Genomic DNA, 12,981 nt, shown 5'->3' on the forward strand with positions numbered 1-12,981 from the left:
GTATTTTATACTGAGCGTATTAGTGTCTGGGTTATGTATTTTATACTGAGCGTATTAGTGTCTGGGATATAAAGTCAGTAGTACTGTATGTATTTTATACTGAGCGTATTAGTGTCTGGGATATAAAGTCAGTAGTACAGAATGTATTTTATACTGAGCGTATTAGTGTCTGGGATATAAAGTCAGTAGTACTGTATGTATTTTATACTGAGCGTATTAGTGTCTGGGATATAAAGTCAGTAGTACTGTATGTATTTTATACTGAGCGTATTAGTGTCTGGGATATAAAGTCAGTAGTACTGTATGTATTTTATACTGAGCGTATTAGTGTCTGGGATATAAAGTCAGTAGTACTGTATGTATTTTATACTGAGCGTATTAGTGTCTGGGATATAAAGTCAGTAGTACTGTATGTATTTTATACTGAGCGTATTAGTGTCTGGGATATAAAGTCAGTAGTACTGTATGTATTTTATACTGAGCGTATTAGTGTCTGGGATATAAAGTCAGTAGTACTGTATGTATTTTATACTGAGCGTATTAGTGTCTGGGATATGTATTTTATACTGAGCGTATTAGTGTCTGGGTTATGTATTTTATACTGAGCGTATTAGTGTCTGGGATATAAAGTCAGTAGTACTGTATGTATTTTATACTGAGCGTATTAGTGTCTGGGATATAAAGTCAGTAGTACAGAATGTATTTTATACTGAGCGTATTAGTGTCTGGGTTATGTATTTTATACTGAGCGTATTAGTGTCTGGGATATAAAGTCAGTAGTACTGTATGTATTTTATACTGAGCGTATTAGTGTCTGGGATATAAAGTCAGTAGTACTGTATGTATTTTATACTGAGCGTATTAGTGTCTGGGATGTAAAGTCAGTAGTACTGTATGTATTTTATACTGAGCGTATTAGTGTCTGGGATATAAAGTCAGTAGTACTGTATGTATTTTATACTGAGCGTATTAGTGTCTGGGATATAAAGTCAGTAGTACTGTATGTATTTTATACTGAGCGTATTAGTGTCTGGGATGTAAAGTCAGTAGTACTGTATGTATTTTATACTGAGCGTATTAGTGTCTGGGATATAAAGTCAGTAGTACTGTATGTATTTTATACTGAGCGTATTAGTGTCTGGGGTATAAAGTCAGTAGTACTGTATGTATTTTATACTGAGCGTATTAGTGTCTGGGGTATAAAGTCAGTAGTACTGTATGTATTTTATACTGAGCGTATTAGTGTCTGGGATGTAAAGTCAGTAGTACTGTATGTATTTTATACTGAGCGTATTAGTGTCTGGGATGTAAAGTCAGTAGTACTGTATGTATTTTATACTGAGCGTATTAGTGTCTGGGGTATAAAGTCAGTAGTACTGTATGTATTTTATACTGAGCGTATTAGTGTCTGGGGTATAAAGTCAGTAGTACTGTATGTATTTTATACTGAGCGTATTAGTGTCTGGGTTATGTATTTTATACTGAGCGTATTAGTGTCTGGGGTATAAAGTCAGTAGTACTGTATGTATTTTATACTGAGCGTATTAGTGTCTGGGGTATAAAGTCAGTAGTACTGTATGTATTTTATACTGAGCGTATTAGTGTCTGGGGTATAAAGTCAGTAGTACAGAATGTATTTTATACTGAGCGTATTAGTGTCTGGGATATAAAGTCAGTAGTACTGTATGTATTTTATACTGAGCGTATTAGTGTCTGGGATATAAAGTCAGTAGTACAGAATGTATTTTATACTGAGCGTATTAGTGTCTGGGGTATAAAGTCAGTAGTACTGTATGTATTTTATACTGAGCGTATTAGTGTCTGGGATATAAAGTCAGTAGTACAGAATGTATTTTATACTGAGCGTATTAGTGTCTGGGTTATAAAGTCAGTAGTACAGAATGTATTTTATACTGAGCGTATTAGTGTCTGGGTTATGTATTTTATACTGAGCGTATTAGTGTCTGGGATATAAAGTCAGTAGTACTGTATGTATTTTATACTGAGCGTATTAGTGTCTGGGTTATAAAGTCAGTAGTACAGAATGTATTTTATACTGAGCGTATTAGTGTCTGGGATATAAAGTCAGTAGTACTGTATGTATTTTATACTGAGCGTATTAGTGTCTGGGATATGTATTTTATACTGAGCGTATTAGTGTCTGGGATATAAAGTCAGTAGTACAGAATGTATTTTATACTGAGCGTATTAGTGTCTGGGATATAAAGTCAGTAGTACTGTATGTATTTTATACTGAGCGTATTAGTGTCTGGGATATAAAGTCAGTAGTACAGAATGTATTTTATACTGAGCGTATTAGTGTCTGGGATATAAAGTCAGTAGTACTGTATGTATTTTATACTGAGCGTATTAGTGTCTGGGTTATGTATTTTATACTGAGCGTATTAGTGTCTGGGATATAAAGTCAGTAGTACTGTATGTATTTTATACTGAGCGTATTAGTGTCTGGGATATAAAGTCAGTAGTACAGAATGTTTGTTTTTTTCTTGTATCAAATACAATAAAACAAACACATCTTTACTTGTTTATTTTTTTGCTTTTTTTTTCATATTTGTATGTGTAGTCATTTAGCAGAGTTGCTTACAGTTAGTGCCTTCATCTACATTTTAGTCATTTAGCTGAGTTGCTTACAGTTAGTGCCTTCATCTACATTTTAGTCATTTAGCAGAGTTGCTTACAGTTAGTGCCTTCATCTACATTTTAGTCATTTAGCAGAGTTGCTTACAGTTAGTGCCTTCATCTACATTTTAGTCATTTAGCTGACGCTCTTATCCAGAGAGACTTACAGGAGCAATTAGCATTCGGTTCCTTGCTCAAGGGCACATTGTCAGATCTTTTCAAACTAGTTGGCACAGGGATTCAAACCAGCGACCTTTCAGTAACTGGCCCAACACACTTATCCGCTAGGCTACCTGCATCTCTTGCACACACATGCACTCACACATTATTTTTAAAACGTTTATTCTTTACTTATTTCCAACACAATTAATTTGACGTGTTATCATCTTGCAATAAGAAAATATTCAAGGTAAAAGTAACATTTGATGTTTAAATGAGCATTTTGTGTTTTAGCAATCAATTAGTATAACATTAATTGTAATGAATAGCCAGGAGGACAATGAACAAAATCTGTCATTTTTAAGAATACATTATTTTCATAATTACGCCAATCCAATGATAGATGGTGGTGGAGTAATGTTACACATTCTCATTGTATAATGCATTTTTTTTGTGAAGTTCCGATGAGAGCTGCTCCAGCTCCTACTCCAAGTCCTACAACTCCCCCTACTACTGCACCCACTGGACCCACTGCAGCCCCTCCCGCTGCTCCTTGCAGAGCCGAGCCAATTACACTTGATCCAAGTGCAGCAGCAGCAGCTGTGGAGAGTACGAATACACGTTTAATGAATGTGTTACTTTCCTCAGCTTTCTTTCTAGCTTCTACTTCCTGACGCTGTTTCAGTTCTTCTTCAGCTTCCTTCAGAACCTCTCCTTTATGTTTTTCCTTCAGTTCTTCCATCTCTCTGTGATTCTTCTCTTTATTTTTTTTCAGGATCCTCTCTTTCTCCTTTTCAATATCTCTCTCAGCCTCCTGGAACATCTCATTGCAGTAGAAGTTTCCTCCATTCCAATTTACCATTTTTCTTATCTTCTCAAGCAGTTCAGTAACCTGAGTGCGATTTCTGCATTCGTTGTCTTCATTGTTGTTGAATACATGATATCCCCCTTTACATTCCTGTACAAAAGCATGAAGATCTTTGTCCCCGTGCAAAAAGTCTTCAATTGTTTTTGTCTCCTTTCCCTTTTTCGCCTCCAGTAGATCTCCATGAGTGAAGAGCACAATTGTATATGTTGCTGACTGTTTTCCAAAAGTTTCCTGAAGGAGCTCCACTGTTTTCTGCTCTTCTTGTGTGAATCTACTCAGCTGGAGCACAATCAGAAACACATGGGGACCAGGAGCAGAGAAGGAGATGCACCTCTTGATCTCCAGCAGTATATCATCTAGGGTGTAGTTGGTGTCAAACAAGCCTGGGGTATCAACAACCGCTACACGTTGCCCATGTACTTCTCCTAAGATCTTGGCACATTTGGTTGTCACAGAGGAGGGAGATATATCTGATTCAAAAACATATTTCCCCAGGATGGTGTTTCCTGCTCCACTCTTTCCCACTCCAGTTCTTCCAACCAGAACAATCCTGTATCTGCCGTTGAAGTTCTGTTGGATTAAATTGACAAGGATGTTACCTTTTAAAGAGATGTAGTCTTCATATTCATCTTGTTAGCACATTGTGAGGAACAGCTAAATTTTTCAGTTTCACACTTCTTCTTGACACAAAGCAGGAAGTACTTCATGATCTGTACAAAATAATCTGTGAGCGTTGACTATATGTGCACTCAACATGCAGTGTTTATTTATTTATATTTAACTAGGCAAGACAGTTAAGAAATTCTTATTTACAATGACGGCCTACCCAGACCAAACCTGGACGACGCTGTATCAATTGTGCACCGCCTTATGGGACTCCTAATAAGAACCGAATGTGATACAGCCTGAATTTGAACCAGGGACTGTAGTGACGCCTCTTGCACTGAGATGCTGTGTCTTAGTCCGCTGCGCCACTCAGGACAGTGGGGCACGCTACTCTGAAAATATAGCTTACCAAGCTACCAATTACTTCAGAAATATAGACCTAGTTTGTTTAATTAAAGTTACTTTTAAGAAGTATTTCATTACATTTCAATCTGAAATGTCATATAATACAACGGCAAGAACACATCACAATGAAGTCAGATGTTACACTCGATACCGGTACCCTTGTATATAGCCTAGTTATTGTTATATATTTTTTTATTACATTAGTTTAATTAGTAAATATTTTCTCAACTCCTATTTTCTTAAAACTGCATTGTTGGATAAGGGCTTGTAAGTAAGCATTTCACAGTAAGGTCTACACCTGTTGCATTCGGTGCATGTGACAAATACAGTTGAATTTGATCTGTGTGACAGTCGGTAGTTCCAGTAACCAGCTACACGGCAAAAAAGTTAAACTCATGAAAACTCTGAATTTTTGTATTTAGTTAAACTACCACCAAACTACTGTGAACTACTCCCAAACACTGTCAACATGTAATCGTAAATGTCATTAACCACAGTTCTGTTTTTGCTAAGATGACTACCATCAACAATAACAAAACTCTTGTTACTTTTCTTTATCAATGGTAGGCCACAGTACAAAAATACATGTCTAATCCATATATTTATTTTTACGGTATTTATAGCAAATGAGATAGATACAAAAAAGAGAGGGGGGTGCTCTTAAACAGAGATTTCCAATCAGTATATGTTTACAATTCAAATCAAATAAATAAATAAAAGTACTATATCTAACTCACAGGAGGTGGGTGGCACCTTAACTAGGGAGGACGGGCGAGTGGTAATGACTGGAGCAGAATCAGTGGAATGGAATTAAATACATCAGGTTTTTGATGCCATTCCATTTGCTCCCTTCCAGCCATTATTATGAGCTGGTCTCCCCTCAGCAGCCTCTTGTGATGTAACGAGAATCTCTAGTCCCAAATAAAGTGTTACCTAAGTATTTATAAAAAATCCTCTGTTTTTAATGAGTTACTAAACTGACTAATGTAATGTAAATAATGATGTTAAAAAAGTTAAGCAGTGGGGTGACAAAAATAATGCTCCCCACTGCTGTGCGTTGTTATATTTCTGGAATGCATGGAATTCAAAGGAAAAAGCACAGAAAAAATATCATCAATACCCTTCTATTTTAAACCATTCAGTTCAGTTCCAATCCTGGTACACTAAAGGCTACTCACCAGGCTGATAAACTTTGCTGTTCATTTTTGGAGTGAAGATCTGTCAGTCTCAAGTGCTGTGTGAGAGTAGTAGTAGTAGTAGTCGTAGTAGTATCTATGCTCTTGAAAGGATACTGAAGAACTTCAATGTGAGAGTGTGTTAGCCCATTTCTTTTATACAGAATTTCTCAGGTGCCCACCCCCTGACACACCCATAGGCTTTCTGTTCACCGACATACATTTACTGAATTCCTTTCCCACTATTTATGGCTGTCACTGGGGTAGAGAGGAGTGGGCAGGAGGCAGGAGGCAGCCACAGGTTTAGAACTACTGAATTTATTAAAGCGCTATATATATATATAGCGCATTAATAAATTCAGTAGTCCCCACTACAGTCCCTATTCTATATATATATATATATATAAAAAATATAATATGATATATATATAGAATATATTATAATATATATAATATATATAATATAATATACATAATATATATATAATATATATATATATATATATATAATATATAATATATATATATATAAAATATAATATATATATATATATATAATATATATATTAGAATATAAAATATAATATAAAATATATATAAAATATATATAAAATATAAATATATTTAAAATTAAAATAAAATATATATATATATATATATTATTTTTTTATATATTTATATTTTATATATATTTTATATTATATTTTATATTCTAATATATATATTATATTATATATATATATTATATTATATATATTATATTATATTTTATATATTATATTTTATATATATTATATATATCTATTATATTTAATATATATATATTATATTATATTATATTTTACATATTATATTTAATATATTATATATATATATATGTATGTAATGTATGTAAAAAAGCAGGACAAACCCAAAGTGCAAAATAATAAAGTACTCAGGAAATAATAGGAGGGATTCCAAGACACGTGTATAAATGCATGGCTTCAAAACTACTCTTAGTAGCCTCAGTAAGAAGACACTTATCCACAGCGAAATATCACAACCCCCTTTTTTTAAAGAAACATAGCATTTTAAATAAATACGTTTGGATTATAACATCTTGCTGATTGCATTGGGGGCAATGCACTTTCACACTATTTACACTTTAAATCTGACTAAATAATCATCACCGTCTCACAGACCCTCAGTGCTCACAGAAAATGTTGCCCTTTACATTCAAACCTCACCCCTTCATCGTCATATTCTATTTTTAAATGTGCTTTTGTCAAGCAACCAAAAGTGAACAACTACACATTTTTCCCATTACCAGAATATACAGTATACTGTATACTGTATAAAGACAGGACAATGTACCAGATATAACTTGGAGTCAAACAGAAGACATGCAAGCACTCAATAAAGTGAAGAATATGAATGTGACCAACATATCCCTCTTGAAGGTTACATAAAGTAGACTATACAGGTTACATGAAGTAGACTATACAAGTTACATAAAGTAGACTATACAGGTTACATAAAGTAGACTATAGAGGTTACATAAAGTAGACTATAGAGGTTACATAAAGTAGACTATGCAGGCTACATAAAGTAGACTATACAGGCTACCTAAAGTAGACTATACAGGCTACCTAAAGTAGACTATACAGGCTACCTAAAGTAGACTATACAGGCTACCTAAAGTAGACTATAGAGGTTATATAGAGTAGACTATACAGGCTACCTAAAGTAGACTATAGAGGTTATATAGAGTAGACTATACAGGCTACCTAAAGTAGACTATACAGGCTACCTAAAGTAGACTATACAGGCTACCTAAAGTAGACTATAGAGGTTATATAGAGTAGACTATACAGGCTACCTAAAGTAGACTATAGAGGTTATATAGAGTAGACTATACAGGCTACCTAAAGTAGACTATACAGGCTACCTAAAGTAGACTATACAGGCTACCTAAAGTAGACTATACAGGCTACCTAAAGTAGACTATAGAGGTTATATAGAGTAGACTATACAGGCTACCTAAAGTAGACTATACAGGCTACCTAAAGTAGACTATACAGGCTACCTAAAGTAGACTATAGAGGTTATATAGAGTAGACTATACAGGTTACATAAAGTAGAATATACAGGTTACATAGAGTAGACTATACAGGTTACATAGAGTAGACTATACAGGCTACATAGAGTAGACTATACAGGATACATAAAGTAGACTAGACAGGTTACATAAAGTAGACTATACAGGCTACATAAAGTAGACTATAAAGGCTACATAAAGTAGACTATACAGGTTACATAAAGTAGACTATACAGGTTATTTACCAGGATTTGGAGTGTAGATGAGTAGATCTGTCAGGTGTGTTAGATAGTAGAGGGGTGTCACTACATTCCTCAGTGTTTGTTTATACTGTAAGCTTATGGTGTCTGTCAGGAACGCCACACCAGACACACCCTTATGTATTCTCTTGGCAGTTAGTCACGTTGTAAAATCTGTGTCCTTGGTAACTCAAAGCAGAATGAGAAAAAAACAACACAGTTATTGGCGGCTTGAAAAAATGTATGTGTTGCGTAAGTTGTTTTCTATGTCAGCTGAATGCACCTTTAAGTTCATTGAACCGTGGTTATGTGAGTGTGAATTTACGTTGTACTGGGTTTACACCCCTCCCCGAATTGAAGTAATTTAATGGACAACAACACTTAGGCTTCTACTTACAACACTTAGGTTCCAGCTTATACACACTATATAAATACACAGTATATTTGACAATCTTGTTATTTTTAGTCCCACCCTTCAGCTCCTCTCAACCCTCCCTTCTGTCTCTGAACATCATCCAGCTTTCATTTCTATTTGACATATATTTATCAACTGTGCTGTGATGTTTCACAAAAGTTCAGAACCAAAAGTCATACACCCAATGTTTATTTAGGTATATGTGGGTCTTTTAACAACATCGGTCATGCATCTTGTTGACTTTCATCCAAGGACATCTCAACTTGCATTACAAATCCTCAACAACAACAAAAAATCCTGTGACTTGTACTTAGAGAGATCATTCCTTTAAACGCATCCTGATACAAACAGGAAACAAGTTGTGGACGAACCAGAAACATTTTAGGAAGTGCATCACCTTCCTCACTTTCCCCTCCTCTCATCTCTCCCATCCTTGTTATTGTCTCACAAATCCCTCCTGTCTCTCCTATCACCCCTCTTGTGTCTCTATGACCCCACTTGTCTCTCTATCACCCCTTCTGGCTCCCCTATCTCCCCTCCTCTCCCTCATATCACCCCTCATGTACATCCTATCTCCTCTCCTGTCCCTCCTATCACCCTTCCTCTCCCTCCTATCACCAATACTGTCTCTCCTATCACCCCTCCTGTCCCTCCTATCAATCGTCCTATCACCCCTCCTGTCCCTCCTATCACCCTTCCTGTCCCTCCTATCACTCCTCCTGCCCCCCCTCCTGTCACTCATCATCCCACCTGTCCCTGCCATGGTTACACCTTCCTGATTTGGTTGTTTCATTTGTCAGTAATTATTTATTAAGTCACACATTGTAGTATTTAATTTGTAATAGACAGTCTACCTCTTCTCTACTTTAAGGCCAAATTTCTCTGACAGAGAGCAGTGAATATTTGCACGTAGTCTGCCTCCTGTCCCTCCTTTCACCATGGGAACACCTTCCTGAAAACAATACAACTATGCTTTGCTCATTAAACCTGTTCTGCCTGTTCATGTCCAAAAATATTGGAATGTTCCAATGTACCAAACAGGTGAAAAGGTCACACATGCATCATCCAGGGTTGACATGACCACATTTCTGGTTGGTCCATAACTTGTTTCCTGCTTGTAACAGGGTGTGTTTTTTTCTTGTTTCTGGTAGATGAGCTCTAATATTGCAGGTGGATTTTGTCTTTCATCAATGTAATTGTCTGCTAGATTACAAATCCCCCATATATATTATATTTTGTCTTTGATATTTTCCCCTGACCCTTCCACCCTTCCCCTAATTGGAGTAATTTAAAATACAATAAATATTTGTTTATTCTGAACTGGAATAAAAAGCATTATGCTTCAATCAGTTTATTCCAGTTCAGAATGAAAATAATTACTTGTATTTTAACAGCAACAGTTCCAACCTAGACCTGTTTTCAACAATAATTTGTACAGTAAGTTGTACAGTAGGCCTGATCAATTTTCATCTTCATCTGTACTGTTAGGGTAGCTATCTAGCTTGCTTTGGCTAACGTTAGCTATTAGCTGTGTACAAGCCCAGGGGATTGTTTGAAAGAGAAACTCGCATCTACTACTATGAGAGAGAGTACTCCCTTATTTCTGTGGATGTTTGGTCAGGACGTGTGATTATATTAACTTGTTCGTTTTGAGAGACTCATTACTAAGCACTTCCCCACACAAAACACATTGTGGGCGCGCCTCGTTATTTTTATGAAACCAAGAGAAGAAACTCATCGCTGTATTTGCGTTTCATGATGATTGACCTCAGTCAGGACTTGATGGCGAGTGGGAATGACAAGTCAGTGGCTGACAGCACATCATCTGCTGCTGAACGACAGCGCTGAAGCTTGTGGGTTTCGGAGGGATCTTCAAGAAAACTGCAGAAAAAAGGATCCGGTAACCCGCGAAACACACGGGCATCTCCCACACATGCAGCTGCTAAACTGAGCAGAGACCGTTGCTAAGCAGAGAGCGTTGCTAAGCAGAGAGCGTTGGTAAGCAGAGACCGTTGCTAAGCAGAGACCGTTGCTAAGCAGAGAGCGTTGCTAAGCAGAGAGCGTTGCTAAGCAGAGAGCGCACTGAACAGTGAGTGCAATTGCACTTGGCCAAATCAATTCCAGTAATCAATTAAATAATTATATATTTACTCTTACACGTCGCGACCCATACTTTAAGAAAGGCTGATCTAAGGATCTTTGTGATGCTTTCTCTCCTCCTGTGTAATAGAGTAGAGCTATAGAGTTGTGTAATAGTTCATGTAGGTGGATGCCATGTGCAATCGGTTGTGCTAAGACAATGAGAGTTAATGACTATAGATACTGGTATGTATGTGTATATTCTGCTGTACTAAGACAATGAGAGTTAATGACTATAGATACTGGTATGTATGTGTATATTCTGCTGTACTAAGACAATGAGAGTTAATGACTATAGATACTGGTATGTATGTGTATATTCTGTTGTGCTAAGACAATGAGAGTTAATGACTATAGATACTGGTATGTATGTGTATATTCTGTTGTGCTAAGACAATGAGAGTTAATGACTATAATCATAATACACTATGTGGAAGTTCTTCTTCCCCCTTGATATTCAATCATATTATGTTTTAATTGAATTTCCCTTTTAAATCTCTGAAACTGTGGAGATCTTAGCTCTGTCTCAATTAATCTTTCCTTCAGTCCTTGCATCCTCTCTCCTCGACCCCTTCACAAAACTCATTGGATAATATGTTCCAAGTGGAGGGACCTTGACCTTCTCTTCTAATAGGGTTGACAAGGAGGAGAGGAGATAGGATGCGAGGAATCCCAGTGCTTTCACAGTAACTTGGCCTAGACCTCAAAGAACAAGCAAAAGCACACGTGTGAAGTTTCCCCTAGAAATACCTCTTGAGAAAGATTACGACCCACATTTCCCACACAAGACCCTGAATAACTATCCACACTGATAGAAAAAAAGCCCCTTTATGTCTAGCCTATTGTAGGCTTGCTAGCTAGCCTTTTGTAAGGTCAATAGCTAGCTTATTGTAAGGCCTTGTGGGGCCTACTCTAGGTCAAGAAAGATCACCTGTTTACAAGAAATTGTATTTGACTTCAAATAATTCACATGGTACCACAGTGGAGTGTTAGGGGGAGTCCTTATAATCCTGACCAGTCTTCCACTTCTCCTTTTCTTTCACCATACGTTCCTCTTTTTATCTTTCACTATCCTTGTTGTTGTTGTGGAATATGCAAACTGTATGTCAAATCTAAAGAATGTGCTGCATTAGCAGACTCAAGTCAGGGCCCGTATTTGTCACGTCTCAGAGGAGAAGTGCTGATCTAGGATGTGTTTAGCCTTTTGATCATATGATGACACTGTCAATTATCTTGTAATCTTTTTGGCTAACCACATTAGAACAGTAATCTTTAAGGACATGAACTGGCAGTGGTTTGAGCAAAGTATACTGCTATTGTTTTCAGGAATGTAAACCTATGGCAGGGCCAGGAGGGGTGGAAGGAGAAATGGGTGGGATGATGAGAGAGATAGGAGGGATGATAGGAGGGACAGGAGGGGTGATGGGAGACAGGAGGGGCGAATGGAGAGACGAGAGGGGGGATAGGAGAGACGAGAGGGAGATAGGAGAGACGAGAGGGGTGATGGGAGAGACAAGAGGGGTGAAAGGAGAGACGAGAGGGGGGATAGGAGAGACGAGAGGGAGATAGGAGAGACGAGAGGGAGATAGGAGAGACAAGAGGGGTGATAGGAGAGATAAGAGGGGTGAAAGGAGAGACGAGAGGGGTGATAGGAGAGACGGAAGGGGTGATAGGAGAGACGGAAGGGGTGATAGGAGAACAGGAAGGGTGATGGGAGATTGGAGGGACGGCGGCAAGGGTGATAGGAGAGACAGGAAGGGTGATAGGAATTGACAGGGAGGGGTGATAGGAGGGACAAGAGTGGTGATAGGAGAGACAGGAAGGGTGATAGGAATGGACGGGGAGGGGTGATAGGAAGGACAAGAGGGGTGATAGGAGAGATGAGGGATGATAGGACAGACGAGAGGGGTGATAGGACCGACAAGAGGGGTGATAGGAGAGTATGGAGAGGTGATAGGAGAGACAGGAGGGGTGATAGGAATGGACAGGAGGGGTGATAGGAATGGACGGGGAGGGGTGATAGGAGGGACAAGAGGGGTGATAGGAGAGATGAGGGATGATAGGAAAGACGAGAGGGGTGATAGGACAGCCGAGAGGGGTGATAGGAGAGTATGGAGAGGTGATAGGAGAGACAGGGTGGGTGATAGGAGGGACGAGAGGGGTGATAGGAGGGACAGGAGAGGTGATAGGAATGGACAGCAGGGGTGATAGGAATGGACGGGAGGGGTGATAGGAGGGACAAGAGGGGTGATGGGAGA

The 12,981-nt window shown here is 37.8% G+C and overlaps 1 protein-coding gene across 1 annotated transcript; it reads right to left on the minus strand.

The window, feature by feature from the left end:
* Positions 1-2,519: 2,519 nt before the first annotated feature.
* On the minus strand, positions 2,520-9,347 carry LOC109876499 (GTPase IMAP family member 7-like). Its single transcript, XM_031814570.1, has 2 exons — positions 9,083-9,347; positions 2,520-4,266 (listed from the first exon to the last, which is right to left on the minus strand). Exons 1-2 carry the CDS (start codon positions 9,345-9,347, stop codon positions 3,230-3,232), a joined length of 1,302 nt encoding a protein of 433 aa, XP_031670430.1. The 3' UTR covers positions 2,520-3,229.
* Positions 9,348-12,981: the final 3,634 nt, after the last annotated feature.

This window comes from Oncorhynchus kisutch, unplaced genomic scaffold (assembly GCF_002021735.2).
Source record: "Oncorhynchus kisutch isolate 150728-3 unplaced genomic scaffold, Okis_V2 Okis07a-Okis12b_hom, whole genome shotgun sequence".
Taxonomy (NCBI): Eukaryota; Metazoa; Chordata; class Actinopteri; order Salmoniformes; family Salmonidae; genus Oncorhynchus; species Oncorhynchus kisutch.